This window comes from Leptinotarsa decemlineata, unplaced genomic scaffold (genome assembly GCF_025532065.1).
Source record: "Leptinotarsa decemlineata unplaced genomic scaffold, Ldec_3_MD MMD2_tig00003736_RagTag_RagTag, whole genome shotgun sequence".
Classification (NCBI taxonomy): Eukaryota; Metazoa; Arthropoda; class Insecta; order Coleoptera; family Chrysomelidae; genus Leptinotarsa; species Leptinotarsa decemlineata.
In genome coordinates, this window is record NW_027412593.1 from 7,384,939 (window position 1) to 7,406,117 (window position 21,179).

Sequence of the window (21,179 nt, forward strand, 5' to 3'; positions counted from 1 at the left end):
AAAATGCCATCTACATCTAGCCAACTGGGACAAATTCTACGCTACAATAGAACATTTCACAACAAATCTTGGAGACATCAATTCACTAGTTGAAAATATCACTAATCCGATCCTAGAAGCAGCCTATAGATCAACACCGAGGACCAAAAATAGAACAGCTCAGAGAGAAGTACCGGTGGAACGGAGATATTGCTGCAGCTGTTAAAGAAAAGAAACATGCCTCCAACATATTCAAGAAAAGACCTACACAAGATAATACGATAAACTTCAAACTTCTGCGTGCGAAAGTAAGGAATCTGAAACTGAACAGTCAAAGAGAAAGCGGTAGAATTGTCAGCTTCATGTGGGTGCCTAGTCGTCTGTGGCATAAAGAACAACGAGGATGTAGACAAGGCAGCTAGAATGATTGCTAACTCTAACGAATATGAAGATGTACCATACCACTTAGAAGATCTCAAGAATTTTAATGAAACAGAATCTGACTGGCAGACTCTTTGGAATGAAACTAACGCGAAACTGAAATGCTCGAAACCAAGTGTGAATAAGCGAATCTCACCACTGAAATTGACCAGGAAAGAAGAAGTTGTTCTCACGCGTCTGCGAATCGACCATACAAAAATCACACATCTTTATTTGCTCCTAGGAGAACAACAAAATCTATGTACTACATGCCAAACAGTACTTGTAGAATGTCCAGAATATGAAGAAACCAGGAGACAACATAATATAACTGGGACAATGAAAGAAATTCTGTGATGATGGATGAATGTTGAGCAACTTGATGGGCATTTTTGAAAGCCGTAAATATGATTGATGAAATTTGAAAAACAAACAAGTCCGCGACTAATAACCTAGCAGTTGATGCCGCAAAAAAAACAAAAAAAAATTTTTTTTTCAGGATTCCTATTTATTGGCATTCAAAATTACCACAGTCATATCACTTTGGTGAAACTTTTCAAATTGGAGCATATGTGTAAAATTTACTTGGATTCTTATAATTTTTACATATACATACATGAAAACTGGTTATAAATCAAATCGGAGAAGGAACGAATTGTTCTTTTAGTTCAGATGATTTGATATACAGGGTGTAAAAAATAAGTGTAAAACATTTAAGGAGGTGATTCCTCATCGAAAAAAAGGATCTTTCATATAAAGAAATTTCATTGGAGCATCCCTTGTATGTACCCCCGTCAAAGGGGGTACATACAATTTGTATAACCATTTTTTTCACAAGCACTGAAAAAGTTACAATATTGAAATTAACCTGACGTTTTGTACTACCAAAAAGACACTTAGCCAGAAATGTATTTGGTTTAGCCCATGATTGTAAGGGGTGGAAAACGCAACCCCTAAAATGTATTTCCAATGTAACTTTTTGTCTTATTATTTGTTTACCATTTAAAAATTCATTTCCAATAGCCTGTTTCATTCTAAACAAAAAATGTCTTCTGGGTTGTTTGCCCAAAATAAACTAGTTCGCAGCAAAAAAATATTTTACGAACAACTACAGAGATACCTATATCGTTATTAATGCGAAAATACGAAAGTTATCTCTCTAGTAGGTCGCTATTAGCGATAGTGACAATTAAATTGGTATGACGCTGTCAGTTTGTGAATTTTCGAAATTGAATTAATACTAATTCTGTGTTGTTGTTCTGTTCTTAATTTGTTACTTCAATAATTCACTTGTTATTAAAATGGCATACACAAACGAGGATATGGCTGATATGCATTACATTTACGGTCTGTCGCCGGGGAATGGGTTAGAAGCTTCTAGAAGATATGCTGAAATGTATCCTCAACGGCATCCTTCACATATAATATTTGCTCGACTTCATCAACGATTATGAGAATATGGTTCATTCGACAAAAGAACGCAGGATTGTGGTCGCCATCGAGAAGTACGAACACCACAGCTTGAGGAAGCAGTACTTAATTTGATTGAAGAACAACCTACTACCAGTACTAGAAAAATTGCTTTCCAGCTAAATGTTGATCATATGACGGTATTTCGAATTTTAAAGGAACAACTCTTATACCCTTACCATCTGCAACGAGTACAGGCACTGTTACCGCGAGACTTTCCGAACCGTTTTGAATTTTGCAATTGGATGCTGGAAATGATTAGAAGAAATTGTGACTTTCTGAAGACGATAGAATTCACAGATGAATGTAGGTTTTCACAATTACCACATATGGGCTGATGAAAACCCTCACGCTATTGTCGAAACTAAACATCAAGAACAGTTTTCTCTTAACGTGTGGCTCGGAGTCGTTGGGGATAATTTAATTGGGACTCATTTTCTACGTCCTCGATTAAAACTGTCTGTTTAAAATCTGTCTTTCCGTTAATCAGCTGTCGCCCCCATACGAAAGACAATTCTCAGAAGTTCAGAACCTTGTGCGAGCTAAGGACTAACGAGGTCTTACCTTTTAACGTGTGATTTCTAACACGGTTGCAGAATCATCCCAGCTTCAACCAGATAAATTCTCTCGAGAAAAATATCTGGTCGAGGCAGGAATCGAACCCACGGTCTTCCGATCGTGAGTCGGGCGCACTACTACCGCGGCCAATTCCACAACAATGGTGGGGCATACGTTCAATTTTAAAAAAAAGTGCATCCAGTACTGCTGGAGGAAGTTCCTTTGGGCGTCAGAAGGGATATGGTTTTTATGCATGATGGGGCTCCCGCCCATTTCAGTCAAGTAGCACGTCATCATTTAACTGAAACATATGCAAATCAGTGGATAGGTCTAGGAGTACCACAGAACTGGCCTCCTCTCGATTTCTCTATTTGGGGCCATTTACAGCATTTGGCTTATCGTACTCCTGTTTGCGATGTAGAGGACTTAAGAAACCGCATCATCGATGCGTGCAGGGTAATCAGAGAGACTCCAGGAATATTTGAGCGAATACGTGGCTCAATGCGCCGACGTCTAGACGCATGTGTAATGTCTGAAGGTAGACATATTGAACATTTAAAATGATTTATATATGTTGTGTGTTTTGTTATTAATAAACTATTTTTGTTTATTACCCTCTAATCGTTTAACGCAGGTACTAACTACAAAATAACAATAAATCCAGTTCGCATTTATGACGGTGTATCTCTGTAGTTGTTCGTAAAATAATTTTTTGCTGCGAACTAGTTTATTTTGGGCAAAAAACCCAGGAGAAGTTTTTTGTTTAGAATGAAACAGGCTATCGGAAATGAATTTTTGAATGGTAAAAAAATGATAAGACAAAAAGTTAAATTGGAAATAAATTTAAGGGGTTGCGTTTTCCACCCCTTACAATCATGTGGTGAACCAAATAAATTACTGGCTAAGTGTCTTTCTGGTAGTACAAAACGTCAGGTTGATTTCAATATTGTAACCTTTTCAGTGCTTGTGAAAAAAATTGTTATACAAATTTTATGTACCCCCTTTAAGGGGCTGTATCTTAACAAGGGATGCTCCAATGAAGTTTCTTTATATGAAAGATCCTATCTTTTTTTCGATGAGGAATTACCTCCTTAAATGTTTTACACTTATTCAGTTACACTCTGTATTTTTAGGTGACTGCCAACTTTATCCGTGTTTTAACTATATGTAACAGGAAAACAGTTTTATTGAAAATGATACAAATTATGAAACAACAACAAAAATTGATTGGCGCTCCGGTGCGACTTGATTAATTCCAGTGGGACATTAGATTTTTCAGCTGCAGGAAAACCTGGAAAAACCTGCAGCACCACATCATCGGAAGATCTTGATCTGTTAATGTCCTTTCTTTCATAGAATAAAATGTAGGGTGTCTCCAGAGGCTCCAATAAGTAACAGATATCTAAAATTTCAAAATTTTCTTTACACTGCTTATACTCAATTCATAACGATTTGTATGTGAAAAAACTCTAATGTTAATGGAATATACCAAAACTGTTTATAAAGCTCAGATCAGACCATCTTTGGAGTATTGTTTTTTTGTATGGAGCTCCGCTCCTAAGTCTACCTTGAAGCTGCTGGATTTCATCCAGAAAAGAGTCATCCGCCTGATTGGAGACACGGACATCACTTGCAACCTTGATAGTCTGTAAAGGTTGGAGAATTGTCTCTCTTTTATAGATAATTTCACGGGAGGTTTCCTAGTGACTTGGCATATTTCATTCTACGAAGACCGGTACATATCAAAAATACGTGACGGACTGTGACCATTAATCGTTTTGAGGTTCAACTCAGTAAACCTCGAACTTCACTGTTTAAGAACTCTTTCATTTGGAAAACTGCGTTAATGTGGGATAAACTTTCTGTAGTGCTTGTGTTTTGTCCTTCAAAAATATATTGCATGCTATCTATTATAACTTCTATATAGTATATCATACCAATTTTTGTTTAGTTTTTCTTCCACTGTACAAAAGTTATTTTTTTTCAGTTGAACAGTCTTGCATCCATTAGATATTTATGCCTTTCTAGTAAATAGATGAAGAAATATTGCAAAAGTACACACATAAAATTCTACCAGATATACTACTAATAGATAAACTAAGTTGACCAAGTAGATCATGTTAAAATTCACAGGTGAAGGTAACTCTTTTCGACCAATGATATTCATTTATCGAAATTCACCTATTCTGATAATAATGGATTTTTGTTATGTTTGCATTTTCAGATGAATGTGAACACTAGCAATTAAACTATTTTTGATGACCTGGTGAATGAATATTGAAGCATAAAAATCCGGCGTGCTTTCAAATATTACAATTTAATATCATCATGGCATGGAATTAACCTAGTGCATTTATTTATAACGTGCGTCTATAAAGTAATCCATGATTTCATTATTATTTGAGTAAAGAAGTACACTTTCCGAAACAGAAGATTTAAATTTTTATGTGCTGTTTGTTATTATATGTAAACAAATCATATTTAGAAAACACACTTTACTATGAGATTTTCACTTGAAAGTTTACAAAACCGTTGCACGTGTTTCGCTATACAATGGCATCTTCGGGTGTCACAACTCTCAATATTCATAATAGAAGTCATTCCATCATTCAGTGGAAAACGCTACACAACTTAATATATGACAAAGTACTGATACTGAAGAAAACTCATTTGATCCGTTGCAATAACAAATCTAAAATATTTTTGCAGGACAAAAATAATTGTCATCACTTTAAAAATTAAGCTAGTACTTTTGATTCCAGTCATCGACAAATATTTTGTTTTGTTGAGGGAATGTCATTAATAACATTCTCTTGTAACTCTTTCTACTTCCAATTTTTTGTTTCAGGTGGAATGGACGATGAAGATAATCAAGTATCCTCAGAAATATTCGAGGAATACAACTATATTGATTCCACCAAACAAGCTCATAAGTTAAACTGTAAGTTCAGATCCTTTCGATATTTTTTCTAGATATTTTATGATATTACCCCATTATCATTTCAACCGGGGAAAGGGAATGAAAATACATGATTTCTCTCCAAACTAATTTCTGATATTGAAAATTCCAGTTGAAATATTCAGCGTGATACAACGAATACTTTACATTTCATTGAGACTTTCGGAGTGTTCCAGTTTGGTAGCTCTACTTTTCATAATTTCTGGATTGTATACAAAGTTGCTGGAATAATATAACTGGTTTATATCTTTTCCGAGATAACGAAATTACGCAACACACGATATTTCTTTTGAACAGATTAGACTTTGGAATTGGTTTTTGTTTTGAATTGACAAGTACACACAAGTACCGATCATTACTAGCACTCGTTAAATGTCAAAATTGATTTAAGAAAAAAATGTAATTCAATTTTAATATCACATGCCAAATTTCATGAAACTGGGATGAAATTGAAGTTTTTGAAGCAAAATTTGACTCAACCTATTTAGTTCTCATTATCATTATCTGTTTGGAACGTAATGTGAAACCATTTGAATTACAGTTTGGAAACGTGAGCAGGAATATTGCTGAATTCAAAATTATTTACTTTTTTTCAGAAAAACAAGTGCTTTCTTTTTTATTCAATAAATACAACAAAAAACCTGAAACAGATGAAATATATTTTTGTCAATTCAACATCTTTGATTTTTTGTGCCAATGTGAGCACTTAATTTATAATATTTTGACCAGCAAATTGACTGAAATCACGTTCGAAAGTTTTCAGGTTATTGAAAAAAAATCACTGTGCTGTATCTGCTTCCACTAGTAATGATTAAAAGAACAACATTATTAAAAAATCATTGAACAGTTATGTGAAGGTAAAATTTCGAAAATAGTTCATTTGCGATTCTTACATCATATAATTTCAATACTTATAGATGAAATTGTGAAGGCAGGCTTCTATTGATACTTTTTCAAAGAAACTGAAGCTGGCGGCTAGAGCTAAAGGTCGAAATTATACCTTCTATCTTCTATCTATACTGTTACGTTTTTCTCCATGTGTTGACTAACAACTGACTACACTGAGCAATAATCAAACTTAACTTTATTTCACTTCAAATACAACAAATACTCCAACTATTATTCGAATGTCTATTGCCTTACTAGATCGCTTCGCGTACTGCACTGTAACTTCAACTTGACTGTCTCGATATGCTCGTGGCTAGCGTTTATATATCGTATTCGAAGGTGGTAGAAAATTCGTCGGAATTCCATCGAAGTCGGTAGAATAGCCGCGAAATGTCGGTCGAACTGAGCGCACTCTTCGCCACGTCACAATTGGTTTATGGCTACCAGTGGCGACCGGCGTTATTTTCTTTAGGGCATGATTTACAACACTACCAGCTTTCCTGAGGTTGTTCGTCACGAAAATAATTCGACCATGCAAGGACTCAGTCTCTCTATGTAGACAACTTCAACCTTTCTTCTGGGTGACGATTGTATTCTGTACACCAGATCGTTTATCTGTTTGGTTACCTAGTAAGGTCCCTGCCATGGTCTCTGCAACTTGTAACACAATCCTTTCCGACGTTGGAGTTGGTAGAGCCACACTGCATCAACCTCCTTGAAGCTCACTGGTAGGGACTTTTTGTCAAATATTATCTTCATCCGGTCGCTGAAAAGCTGTAATTTGAATTTGTCAAATTTGTGTACAATTTCCAGTCTCTCCTTCAGGTCATTCACATACTCTGAGAGAGGTACCTCTTGAGATTCATCGGAAGGACTGCCACACAATACATCTATCGGAAGCTTCAGTTCTCAACCAGTTCATATGTTACGTTTCAATTTAGCACTAGATCAAACTGCTCTTATGTGACCTTTCAAAACACTACCTTACCTTTTAAGATCTTTATTCAAAGGATATTAACAATGTAATTAAGTTACAAGTAGATTTTATTCATTTAACATCATAGTAATGGGAATCTTCCGTTCCATAGAAAACCATACCTGAAATGTATAAGAATAAATGTATGCTCCCTGACTAACTGCTTTGACCAGTACTTACGCATTCTCCTATTGCCAATCGACGTTGGAGATCCGAAATTCCTCGCTAGGTTGAAATAGTTGTTATTGTTTGTTTCTCAGTTTTCTTCACCTATCATTTTTTTTGCCGTTGTCTGCCTTATTCCCTATATCTTTCCAAGAATATTTCTTGCATAGATCGTTATTCATTACTTCCAGAAGGATTACTGACATATTAGAGCCATATCGCCTGAAAAACAATATTAGTTAGCTCTGGTTTCTGAATACTATTTGATATTTTCGGTAAATATTCTGCATAATATGAATGCTCTAATATTTGTACTGAAAGGGAAGGTTATGGCGACTTACCTTATATGTTTCTATTCCATCGCATGAATAAGGATTGGTAAATAGTTGAAAATAGGTTGGAACAATATATTTTGTAAATATTCGTAAACAAGGTTAAGAGACAGCTGTTGGTTGACATCTGCCGAACTTTCGTAGTATCGTTCCGTCGACTTACACCGAACTAGTTCTACAGTTGTTCACGGGTGGAGGATTTATCGGTTACTCAAGTTGTCAAGGGTTGTTTTAGGGTTGCATTGCTTTGAGAAGGAGTTTTGATGGGTCATGGACTTGTTGATGATGTATCAAGTGGCTGTGGAGGAATTGTTAGATTTATGATGTTGTGCACAGCGCCCCCTTGGTGCTTGTAGTGTAGATTGGATGCACTGTGGCAACAACTGGTTAGCTGTCAGATGTGGCAGTCGCTTAGTATTTGGAAGTTAACCTTCGGTGAGCTTGGTTCGGAGTTCAAAGGGTACCATCAGACTGATTGTAGGATATATTTGGTTGTATTTGTGCCATCCTTCACGGGGATTATTTCTACAAGTCAGGATTGTATAGTGGAAGACTGATTGGTCATTTTGGTGTGGATATTTGCAGTCTGAAACTTAAGCTCTTTTGAGGATTTGTGGTGGTTACCGAACTCGTGCCAGGTGGGAGGATTTCCGAAATTAGGTATGTCTGAATCACTGTCGCATCTCTCATGTGATCTTAGCTATGATATCACTTCTTCAATTCTACAACCTTCGTTTCTCGTCTCTAGATTCATAAGAAACAGAAGGCCCTCAGTCACTCATCAAGTCCCAGTAGGACTTCCGTGCAGAGCACCGCACACGAAGAAACGTATAGAAAACCCCTTGGCCAGGGTAAGAATTTTACCATTAAATGTGTTTTTGATGAGTTTAGTAATTTCTGATTCCATCGTTATATCTCAAATGAATATTAGTATTGAAGAGAGGTTTCAACACTCATTCAATTTTCTTGATTTTTACGGATCATATGGTTATACAGGGCACCCAAAAATATACTCTTGTTATCTTGCTACTTTGCTTGATGAAAATATATCAGAGGTATTGATTAGTCAAATAGTCCTATTGAATGGGGGTTGAATCTCACCTTGTTTCATCTGATTCTGATTGAGAATTTTCTTCCGTAGGGTTTTTCTTCCTGCTTTTCTTTTCCTGTTTTTTTTGTCTTCGTTCCTGTTTCCTTTTTCTTTTCCTGTCTTTTTTTTCCCCTATTTTCTTTCTGGATCTTATTTGGTGATCCATTACTGGTCCAGCTTGTCGTGCCCTACAGGGTGATCTATCTTGGTGGTGCTACAGGGTGATCCATCTCCGCCGTACTACAGGGTGATCCATCTCAGCAGTACTACAGGGTGATCCACTTCCGCCATACTACAGGGTAGCCTAACACCATATACCGGGTGGCCCAAAAGGAGCACGCAAGTTATAATTGATTTATTTGAAAATTTGTGCAATACTGAGGTATTTAAATAATTGTTTGCCCTTATGTTTATTGATACCTGTTGATATAGTGTTGTTTATCGTTTATTGATTAAGAGTTGTTTATTGATACCTGATTGATATAGATATTTGTGAAACGGAAATTGAGGTATATTCTTCCTTTCACGATTGCTGATTGACACCGATGCGCCTACGCCTGAGCTCACGCGACGCAAACGAGTTTGTCTTACCATCCGATACTACTATTTACGATTTCACCTACTCAATTTTCGTGGTAGTTTTACTCGACGTATTGTAGTTTTTTTGAGCGTCGTTACTACCGTAATTTATGGCTGATTGAATTCGTGGTATATACACCGCACTCTTGTATTGACATTTGAACATCGCGTAGTAGTGTGAATATTGCATTGTTGTCTTAGAAGCGTTGTTGGTTAATCCATGTAAGTTAGGATTACTGAATAAATCATATTGGGGATCTTTATCTTTTATTTCCAATATTAATTGGTAAGTTATTGATATTGTGAGTTACTTAGGGTATCTGGAGGATTAAATTTACCTGGCGCCCATTAAGATCTATTTGAAATTTGCTAAGTTGTTTAACCCACTCCCGTCTCCACTGTTTAGCTTAGCCGCGGATACCCATCTGTCTTATTTGTTACCGACAGATGATTTAGTCTCCTCTTGTGGTTTGTGAGGTGACATTTTTGGCGCCCAACGTGGGGCTGCGTTAAAACAACGTCTTCATAGTTCTTTTTTTTTATAAATTTGGAAAAAATTTTTTTTGATAAATTAGAAAAATTTTTTTTGGATCTTTTTTTTAATATTTTTTTTTTGTGTCTCATTGGAATTGTTATCATGTCCCGCAAAATGCTAGTGAACCGTTTGAGTCAAGATGAGCTCGTGTATGAGGTTAGAGTTAGAGGAATTGCTACCGGAACTGTTCAAGAGATGCGGCATTCTCTGTCGATGGCAATCAGATTAGAGGAGAAGGGCGAAAGTTTGAAGTATCCCAAATATCCATTCACAGTTGAAGAAGATATTGCAGCAGTTACTGCGAAGTTGGAAGAACTGGAACCACTTATAGATAGATACCTTCAGTGATTCAATGAGTAGTAATGCATTTGCAAGACTCCAATCGAAGATGTTCCATGTCCTGAACCGATTGGACAACATCAGTGAAGAGGACACCCAGGACAAACCGAAGTTGCTTGCGAAGGCACTGGCATTATTGGATAACTTACACCGTAAAGCAGAAGATTACCAGAAGACACAAGACGTCCCACCTTTCCATATGCTCTTGGGGAATAGTAATTTTGGTGGCTCTCTCTCACCTCATAGAAGATCTTCCGACATCACTCCTACTCAACCTCCCACTGTTAATGTCAAGCCGATTCTTCCCAATAAATGGGATTGTAAATTTTCGGGAGACAAAAAAGGTATGTCCTTGTGTGCTTTTTTGAGCAGGGTCGAAGAATTGCGAGTAGCTCGACATGTATCAAAAGAGGTATTGCTTGACTCCGGGATCGATTTATTCACAGGTAGGGCGTATCAATTCTATACCGCGTATCGAAGGGAAGTATCGACTTGGGATGAATTTGTTGCACTTCTCCGAGAAGAATATCTGTCTTCCAATTACGATGAAAAGCTTTTTGAAGAAATTAAAAAACGAACTCAAGGTCCTGATGAGTCTATTGGTATTTATCTGGCAGTCATGACAGGTTATTTCAACAGGTTGACTTGCTCAATTTCTGAGGAAGTAAAACTTAAAATACTTCTGAGAAACATTGCCCCGTTTTATCAAACTCAATTGGCTCTGGTTGACGTAACTTCGATCAATCACCTTCGTGAGTTAGGAAGGCGATTAGAAGCCAGAAAAGAAGCAGTAGAAAACTTCTCAGCACCATCGAAGAAGTTTAATGCTTTAGAACCTGATTTGGCTTATGTACAGGTTGATGATAGTATGATTGATAGCTGTGGAACTTCATCTCTTCCACATGCTGTTGGTGACTCGGATGTGTCCCGAAGTGACCAACTTTGTTTCAAGTGTAATAAACCCGGACATCGAGCTGTTGGTTGTTTGTTGAAGTCGGCGGGTTTACATTGTTATCGGTGTAAGAAGAAGGGATTTACTATTCGATCTTGTCCTGACTGTTCGTCGACGGGAAACGGTCGCCGTCGCACCTAGGAGATCGAGGTAGGTGTGCTGGTCGAGAACCCTCGATCGACAAAATACAAGTCATCCTAGACTATGTCTTAGAACACGCCAACCAGGATGAACGCCCTTATTTGCGAGTGGATGTCTTAGGGAAGTCGTTATTAGGTCTTTTGGACTCTGGTGCTTCACGGACTATACTAGGTAGTAGAGGATTTGAGGTTGTTCGTGCCTTAGGACTACCAGTGGATGGGTCCAGGACAACATACTGTACCGTAGCCAGCGGCGCCCGTGTTCGGAGTATAGGAGTTGTTGATTTGCCTATCTCATTGAGGGGTCGTTTGAAACTTGTGGAAGCTATTGTTGTTCCTGAGATGCCCCATCTTCTCATCCTTGGAATTGACTTTTGGAAACATATGGGACTGATTCCTGATTTGCGTCATGATGAATGGCATTTTTCTGATGAACCTGTTACCGTCAACACTGTTGAACATGTTGCTAGTTCAACGTTGTTAAGTCCGTTGGACCAGATGCGAGTCCAAGAAGTCATAGATCGTAATCTAGCACTTATGGGTACAGAACTAGGTTGTACCAATAGAACTGAACATGTTATTGAAACAGATAGTCCTCCGATCAAACAACGCTACTATAGGGTCAATCCTATTGTACAGCAACAAATTGACGCAGAACTTGAGGAGATGCTGAAGCTGGGAATTGTGGAACCTTCCAATAGCCCCTGGTCTTCGCCCATTCTCTTGGTAAAAAAGAAGGATGGCAAGTTCAGATTCTGCGTGGACTATCGTAAATTGAATTCTGTGACCATACGAGATAGTTACCCCCTTCCCCATGTTTCGGATACTTTAGATAAACTTCGTAATGCTCAGCATTTGTCCAGTTTAGATGTAAAATCTGCTTACTGGCAAGTCCCAATGGCAGAATCATCAAAAAAATATACGGCTTTTACTGTCCCCAATCGTGGTTTGTTCCAGTTTCGGCGCATGCCTTTTGGGCTCCATAACGCTCCAGCCCGTTGGCAAAGATTGATAGATGAAGTACTAGGTCATGACCTTGAACCACATGTATTTGTCTACTTAGATGATGTGGTAATTGTAAGTCAGACATTCGAACAACATCTGTCAACGTTGGATGAGGTATTCCGCAGACTCAGGGAGGCAAATATTACAGTTAGCATTGATAAATGTCAATTTTGCCGTCCTGAAATGAAATATCTTGGCTACGTGGTGGATCGTAACGGATTGCATGTTGACCCCGATAAGGTAAAGGCCATGTTGGAAATACCGCCCCCGACTAATGTTACGGAAGTCCGAAGAATTGTTGGCACCTTCTCTTGGTACCGCCGATTCATTCCAGATTTTTCTTCCATCGTCGCTCCCATCACAGCTTTACTGAGGAAGAGCTCGAAGTTCACATGGACAGACGAGTGTGCTAGATCCTTTCGAAGTATCAAAGAGTGTTTAGTGGCAGCGCCAATTTTATGTTGTCCGGATTATTCGAAACCCTTTGTGGTGCAGACTGACTCGTCTGGATTCGGAATCGGTGCAGTCCTATCGCAACCTTACCCCGAAGGCGATAAGGTGATTTCCTACCTGAGTAGGTCTCTTACAAAGCAAGAGAGAAATTACTCGACCACCGAGCGGGAATGTCTTGCAGTTCTATGGGCTGTGGAGAAACTTAGACCGTATATTGAAGGAGTGTCTTTCACGGTAGTGACAGACCATCACAGTCTTCTATGGCTTCATAGCCTAAAGGATTTGAGCGGTAGACTTGCGCGGTGGGCAGTGAGGCTCCAACAATATGATTTCAAGATTGTACATCGAAAAGGAAAGGATAACGTAGTGCCGGATACGCTTTCTCGGTCAGTACCTATGGTAGAATTTGTCGCAGTCAGCGATGATGATCAGCCGACATTGGGAGGGATTGACGATGACAAGTGGTATAGGTCCATGAGAGACAGAATTCAAAAGAACCCTTTGAAGTTTGCCAATTGGAGATATTCTGACGGTAAATTATGGAAGTATGTTAGGTCTGATTATCCTGATTTGTCGTCAAAATCTGACTACTGGAGATTAGTCGTGCCTAAGTCCGATCGGTACAACATTATTGTTGCTGCTCACGAACCTGCCACTAGTGGGCATACGGGTGTGTTCAAAACTTTTGCTAGAGTTGCAGATCGCTTTTATTGGCCTAAGATGCGAAGTGACATTGCCAAATTTGTTCGTCATTGTGAGGTTTGTGCACGTCATAAAGTATCTCAGGATCGACCTGTTGATAAGATGGTATCACACACTAAGGCTGACCGTCCGTGGGAAATCATCTCCACAGATCTTGTTGATCCGCTCCCGAGATCTAAGAAAGGAAATAGTTTTATTTTAGTCGTAACCGACTATCTCAGTAAGTTTCCTCTTATATTTCCTCTGAGGCGAGCTACTACTGAGGCTATAATTGCCAAAATTGAAAGTAATGTTTTCCTTATGTTTGGTGTACCAAGAGTTTTAATTTGTGATAATGGTCCTCAGTACCGTAATAAGAAGTTTCTTGAGTTTGCTGATCGCTATAACTCTCGAATTAAGTTCAGTGCTCCCTACAATCCGAGAGCGAATCCAACGGAAAGAATTAATCGCATCCTGAAGACAATGTTGGCAATGTATGTCTCTGACAACCATCGATGCTGGGATGAGAAACTTAATGAGATTGCTTGTGCTATCCGCACTTCTAGACACGAAGTCACTAAGTTGACCCCGTATTTCATAAATTTTGGTAGGAACATGGTTTTGTCTGGAGATGAATATATACAGGGTATTCCTCCCGAAGAGGAGAATGGTTCTCAGACTGGTGATACTACGAAGAATGAAGCTTTTCGTAAAATGTTCCATGATGTTCGGAAACGGTTAGAAGTTGCCACTAAGAAAAGTTGTGATAAATACAATCTCAGGCGTCGTCATGAAGAGTATGTGCCGAATCAGCCGGTATGGAAACGTAACTACGTCTTATCAGATGCATCGAGATACTTTAGTAAGAAGTTGGCCCCGAAGTACGTAGGCCCGTTCTACATCAAGAAACGGCTGTCGCCTTGGACTTATGAATTGAGGGACTCTGATGGTAATTCGAAGGGTTCCTGGCATGTGAAGGATTTAAAACCTTCATCTTCAGAAGACTGAGTTCTTGAGAATTGAGTGAAATTTACGGGGTAAATTTCTTCGAGAAAGGGGGGAGTTGTTACGTTTCAATTTAGCACTAGATCAAACTGCTCTTATGTGACCTTTCAAAACACTACCTTACCTTTTAAGATCTTTATTCAAAGGATATTAACAATGTAATTAAGTTACAAGTAGATTTTATTCATTTAACATCATAGTAATGGGAATCTTCCGTTCCATAGAAAACCATACCTGAAATGTATAAGAATAAATGTATGCTCCCTGACTAACTGCTTTGACCAGTACTTACGCATTCTCCTATTGCCAATCGACGTTGGAGATCCGAAATTCCTCGCTAGGTTGAAATAGTTGTTATTGTTTGTTTCTCAGTTTTCTTCACCTATCATTTTTTTTGCCGTTGTCTGCCTTATTCCCTATATCTTTCCAAGAATATTTCTTGCATAGATCGTTATTCATTACTTCCAGAAGGATTACTGACATATTAGAGCCATATCGCCTGAAAAACAATATTAGTTAGCTCTGGTTTCTGAATACTATTTGATATTTTCGGTAAATATTCTGCATAATATGAATGCTCTAATATTTGTACTGAAAGGGAAGGTTATGGCGACTTACCTTATATGTTTCTATTCCATCGCATGAATAAGGATTGGTAAATAGTTGAAAATAGGTTGGAACAATATATTTTGTAAATATTCGTAAACAAGGTTAAGAGACAGCTGTTGGTTGACATCTGCCGAACTTTCGTAGTATCGTTCCGTCGACTTACACCGAACTAGTTCTACAGTTGTTCACGGGTGGAGGATTTATCGGTTACTCAAGTTGTCAAGGGTTGTTTTAGGGTTGCATTGCTTTGAGAAGGAGTTTTGATGGGTCATGGACTTGTTGATGATGTATCAAGTGGCTGTGGAGGAATTGTTAGATTTATGATGTTGTGCACAGCGCCCCCTTGGTGCTTGTAGTGTAGATTGGATGCACTGTGGCAACAACTGGTTAGCTGTCAGATGTGGCAGTCGCTTAGTATTTGGAAGTTAACCTTCGGTGAGCTTGGTTCGGAGTTCAAAGGGTACCATCAGACTGATTGTAGGATATATTTGGTTGTATTTGTGCCATCCTTCACGGGGATTATTTCTACAAGTCAGGATTGTATAGTGGAAGACTGATTGGTCATTTTGGTGTGGATATTTGCAGTCTGAAACTTAAGCTCTTTTGAGGATTTGTGGTGGTTACCGAACTCGTGCCAGGTGGGAGGATTTCCGAAATTAGGTATGTCTGAATCACTGTCGCATCTCTCATGTGATCTTAGCTATGATATCACTTCTTCAATTCTACAACCTTCGTTTCTCGTCTCTAGATTCATAAGAAACAGAAGGCCCTCAGTCACTCATCAAGTCCCAGTAGGACTTCCGTGCAGAGCACCGCACACGAAGAAACGTATAGAAAACCCCTTGGCCAGGGTAAGAATTTTACCATTAAATGTGTTTTTGATGAGTTTAGTAATTTCTGATTCCATCGTTATATCTCAAATGAATATTAGTATTGAAGAGAGGTTTCAACACTCATTCAATTTTCTTGATTTTTACGGATCATATGGTTATACAGGGCACCCAAAAATATACTCTTGTTATCTTGCTACTTTGCTTGATGAAAATATACCAGAGGTATTGATTAGTCAAATAGTCCTATTGAATGGGGGTTGAATCTCACCTTGTTTCATCTGATTCTGATTGAGAATTTTCTTCCGTAGGGTTTTTCTTCCTGCTTTTCTTTTCCTGTTTTTTTTGTCTTCGTTCCTGTTTCCTTTTTCTTTTCCTGTCTTTTTTTTCCCCTATTTTCTTTCTGGATCTTATTTGGTGATCCATTACTGGTCCAGCTTGTCGTGCCCTACAGGGTGATCTATCTTGGTGGTGCTACAGGGTGATCCATCTCCGCCGTACTACAGGGTGATCCATCTCAGCAGTACTACAGGGTGATCCACTTCCGCCATACTACAGGGTAGCCTAACACCATATACCGGGTGGCCCAAAAGGAGCACGCAAGTTATAATTGATTTATTTGAAAATTTGTGCAATACTGAGATATTTAAATAATTGTTTGCCCTTATGTTTATTGATACCTGTTGATATAGTGTTGTTTATCGTTTATTGATTAAGAGTTGTTTATTGATACCTGATTGATATAGATATTTGTGAAACGGAAATTGAGGTATATTCTTCCTTTCACGATTGCTGATTGACACCGATGCGCCTACGCCTGAGCTCACGCGACGCAAACGAGTTTGTCTTACCATCCGATACTAGTATTTACGATTTCACCTACTCAATTTTCGTGGTAGTTTTACTCGACGTATTGTAGTTTTTTTGAGCGTCGTTACTACCGTAATTTATGGCTGATTGAATTCGTGGTATATACACCGCACTCTTGTATTGACATTTGAACATCGCGTAGTAGTGTGAATATTGCATTGTTGTCTTAGAAGCGTTGTTGGTTAATCCATGTAAGTTAGGATTACTGAATAAATCATATTGGGGATCTTTATCTTTTATTTCCAATATTAATTGGTAAGTTATTGATATTGTGAGTTACTTTGGGTATCTGGAGGATTAAATTTACCTGGCGCCCATTAAGATCTATTTGAAATTTGCTAAGTTGTTTAACCCACTCCCGTCTCCACTGTTTAGCTTAGCCGCGGATACCCATCTGTCTTATTTGTTACCGACAGATGATTTAGTCTCCTCTTGTGGTTTGTGAGGTGACACATAAAATGGATTGTGTGTAACCTGATGCGTCATGTTTGGAGCTCCTTTATGCCAACAGAAAAAGAGAAACCAATTTATCCCAATCTCTTTGATTTTTGGGGACAAACATCGAAAGGTTGTTATTGATGATGCGATTATGTCTCTCGACCATTCCATCGCACTCTGGGTTGAGAGCAGTTGTTCTTGTCTTATTCATTTCCCAACAGAGTCATCATTTCCTTCCATGAATCCGATTCGAAGTTGTGACCCTGATCCGCGTGTAGTTCCTGGGGTACTCCGTTTCTGGTAATTACGTTCTGCAATAGGGCTTCTGCCACCATTTTAGCCTCTTGGCTACTACTTCAGGCCATTTGGAAAAGTAACCCATCACAAAAATAAGATACTTGTTACCGCGTTTGGTCACAGGGGGTGGTTACAGAATCTCAACTGCGACTTCCTCGAAAGGGCTCCCACTAAGGTACTGCTTCAACAGCATTTACACCACTCTTATACGTCTCAATGGCAATTGAGTTCTATTCACTTCGAAATGCCCTCTAGTGTGATCATCATGGAGCTTTTCAAGTATATTCGGGACACACGTCTTAGGAAGGATCATCTGGAATTTGTGGGTTCTTCTATTCGGGCTTTCCCATTTCCGAGTGAGTAGGTCATCTCGAATGCTCATGGAGTCCCATTGGAGCCAGTAACCCTTTTTCTGCTGGCCGCTCTTGGAGATCTTTTGCCATTCCGGCCTCACTTCTATGTCAATCCATTCTCGTACAGTTTTTAGGACCGGATCCACTTCTCCGCTACAATGATATCTTGCTTCGTCACGAAGGTAGTGTCACCCACAGAGGGTGTATACCATGGTCAGGTGATTCCTCAAATTGTTGTCTGTCCGTATCCCTGTAAAAGGGACCCTTACAGGTTGCTACCCACCCGAAGCGGAGGGAGGTAGTGGAAGGAGCTTATCTTCCTATCAGAGCTGTCCATAAAGGAGTATCTGCACGCTACCTTTTCACGTCTGGTGGGAAGTTCTTCTTCTGGTAGCTGGGTATCCTTGACCTCCTGACGTTAGCAAAATTTGCATCCGGATGTCAGGCATGGTCTTCTTGAGAGGCTATCTGCGTTTCCGTGACTCTTTTCTTTCCGATGTTGATTTTCAAAATCGTAAGTTTGTAACTATTCGATCCAACTGGCTATTGCCCTTCTGGGGATTTGAAGTTGAAGAGCCATCGACATTTTGAGTGATCGGACCTTATCAAGAATTCACTGCCATATAAAAAGCAATGGTAGTGATCCACCGCTTTGACCACTGCGAATAATTCTTTTCTAGTAACTCAGTAATTTCTTTCGGACGTTCCCAGGGACTTACTAAAATAGTTCCTATTCCGTTCCTATTCCATGTTGGAATGCATCCGTGTCCACTATAAACAAGCCCCTTTCCTTTGGGTATGCCAGGATCGGTGCGCTGGTCAACTGTCTCTTCAGGGTAGCAAATGCTTGCTGTCAATCTGGGGACCAACCAAAGGGTGTTCTCTTTTCAGTTAAGCTATGCAGCGGTTTGGCAATTTTTCCAAAGTCCTTCACGAAACGCCGGTAATAGCTACAGAGTCCTAGGAAACTACTTATGTCGTGCTTGCTCTCCGGTATTGGCCATTCTTGCACTGCCTTGATTTATTTTCTCTGGATCCGTTTCAACTTCTTTTGAAGACACAACGCGTCCCTAGAAATTAACTTTTTCCTGAAAGAGGCAGCACTTCTTGGGATTGGTCTGCAAATGAGCATTCCGTAGCTTCGTAAAAATACTCCTCAAGTTTGACAGATATTCGTCAAAACTTTTTTCGGTGACTATAATGTCATCAAGACATTCGGCATTCAATTAAACGACGAACAGCACTCAATTAAACCGGTATAATCCATTGCCGGTGCAAAAGGCAGTCTTGTCTTTATCTTCGGGGCGAAGGACACCTGCCAATATCCGCTTTTGAGATCCAATGTTGAGTACCATCTTCGTTTGCCATGATATTCACGTTGTCATCTATTCTAGGGACAGGGTAACTATCCTTTCTGGTGACATCATTAAGCCTTCTGTAGTCTATGCAAAATCTCGTCGATCCATCCTTCTTAGTCAGTAACACAACAGGTGACGACCAGGGGCTGTTTGATTCCTCGATTACACCTTCTCCCAACATGTCCTTCACAATGGATGCAGCTTGGTTTTGCTTTGTGAAGGGAAGTCGTCTCGGTGGTTGACGTATGGGCTTGCCACCCGCTAGGTGGCATTAGTCGTAATTGAATATTTGGAATTACCGCGTTGGTTCGAGAAAGTTCTGGTTCTAGCTAGTGTATTCCGATCACCTCGAGATGGCAGTGATAATTCCATATAAAAAGGCTAGCGGCGCAACTGCGAGTTAGTCTGCGTAGGAAAGGCGAAGGAAGCGAAACTGTCTATTGTGAAATAAAGTAACACCCGTCAATAAAAGTATTTTGATTTGACTTATTGTTTTTATGTGTGATTTGTTAGTATGGAAAAGAAGCGAAAAATCGACAGTGAATGCAGAACGTTCCAAGAAAAATGGAACTTCCAGTATTTTGTGATTGAGTCCAGTAATAAGGCGCTATGTTTAATTTGTAATGAAACCATAGCTGTTCTCAAAGACTATAACATTAAACGACACTATGAATCGAAACATCTTCAAAGTTACTCCAAGTATACAGGAAGTTTGTGGAAAGGGAAAATTTGAAGCTTTGAAACGCTAACTCAAATCGCAGCAATCTTTGTTTACCAAAGCGAATACTGAACAAGAGTCTGCAAGTCGCGCCAGCTTTATTGTGGCTCTTGAAATCGGAAAACGTGGCAAACCATTCACCGATGGAGAAATGATAAAAGAATGCTTGATTGCAGTAGCCGAAGAAATATGTTTAAAAGTGTGAAATTTATTTAAAAGTGTCAGTTTGTCAGCAAACACCGTGGCTCGGAGGGTGCAAGACATCGCAGAAAATATATCATCTCAACTGTCTGACAAAAATGGGCATCATGAGTGGTTTTCCCTAGCATTGGATGAGTCAACGGATGTGTCAGATATTGCTCAGGTGTTGATTTCTATTCGCGGAGTAGATAAAATCTATGAAGTGTATGAAGAACTTCTTGATATTGATAGTATTCACGGCACGACAACTGGGGCAGATATTTTTAAGGTAGTTGAAAATGCCATTAATACAAAGAACCTTCGATGGAGAAATTTGGAATCTATAACAACTGATGGAGACAAAAATATGTATGGTAAATATAAAGGAGTGGTTGCACTTGTGGCAAAGGCTGTAGAAAATGATGGTGGTTCAAAACCATTAGTCTTACATTGAATCATTCATCAACAGTCCTTGTGCGGAAAATGTTTGGATATGTCTGAAGTTCTAAAACCAGTCATATCAGTTGTTAACTTCATCAGATCCACTGGGCTGAATCACCGACAATTCCGCGAGTTTATTCAACTGATTGTAGAAAATGATTTACCATATCATACTGCCGTATGCTGGCTTAGTTGCGAAATAGTCCTTAAGCGCTTTTTTGAACTTCGAGCAGAGATCGAAATTTTTTTAAATGAGAAGCAGTGTCCTTTTGCCGATTTAGAAAATAGTGAATGGATGTGGATGTTAGCTTTCTATGTCGATTTGACAAATCATATGAACGAACTTAATTTGAGATTGCAAGGAAAAAATCAGCTTCTCCCTGATTTATACACCAATATAAAATCCTTCAGGCAGAAAATAATACTATTTCAATCGAAATTACGTAAAAAATGTTTCACACATTTTGAAACGTGAATTATTCAGCTACACTACAGAGACTGAATTTCCCGTCAATTTTGCAATCGAAACTTTGAGTGCTTTGAAGATAAATTTTGATAC

General features: G+C 38.9%; 1 protein-coding gene across 1 annotated transcript in view; it reads left to right on the forward strand.

Moving 5' to 3' along the window:
- Positions 1-21,179, forward strand: part of LOC141483611 (methyltransferase-like protein 22) — a 137,496-nt gene that overhangs the window by 4,789 nt on the left and 111,528 nt on the right. Inside the window, exon 2 of the mRNA XM_074178378.1 lies at positions 5,276-5,368. Within this exon, the coding sequence (XP_074034479.1) occupies positions 5,276-5,368 (93 nt within the window). The remainder of the gene's footprint in view (positions 1-5,275; positions 5,369-21,179) is intronic.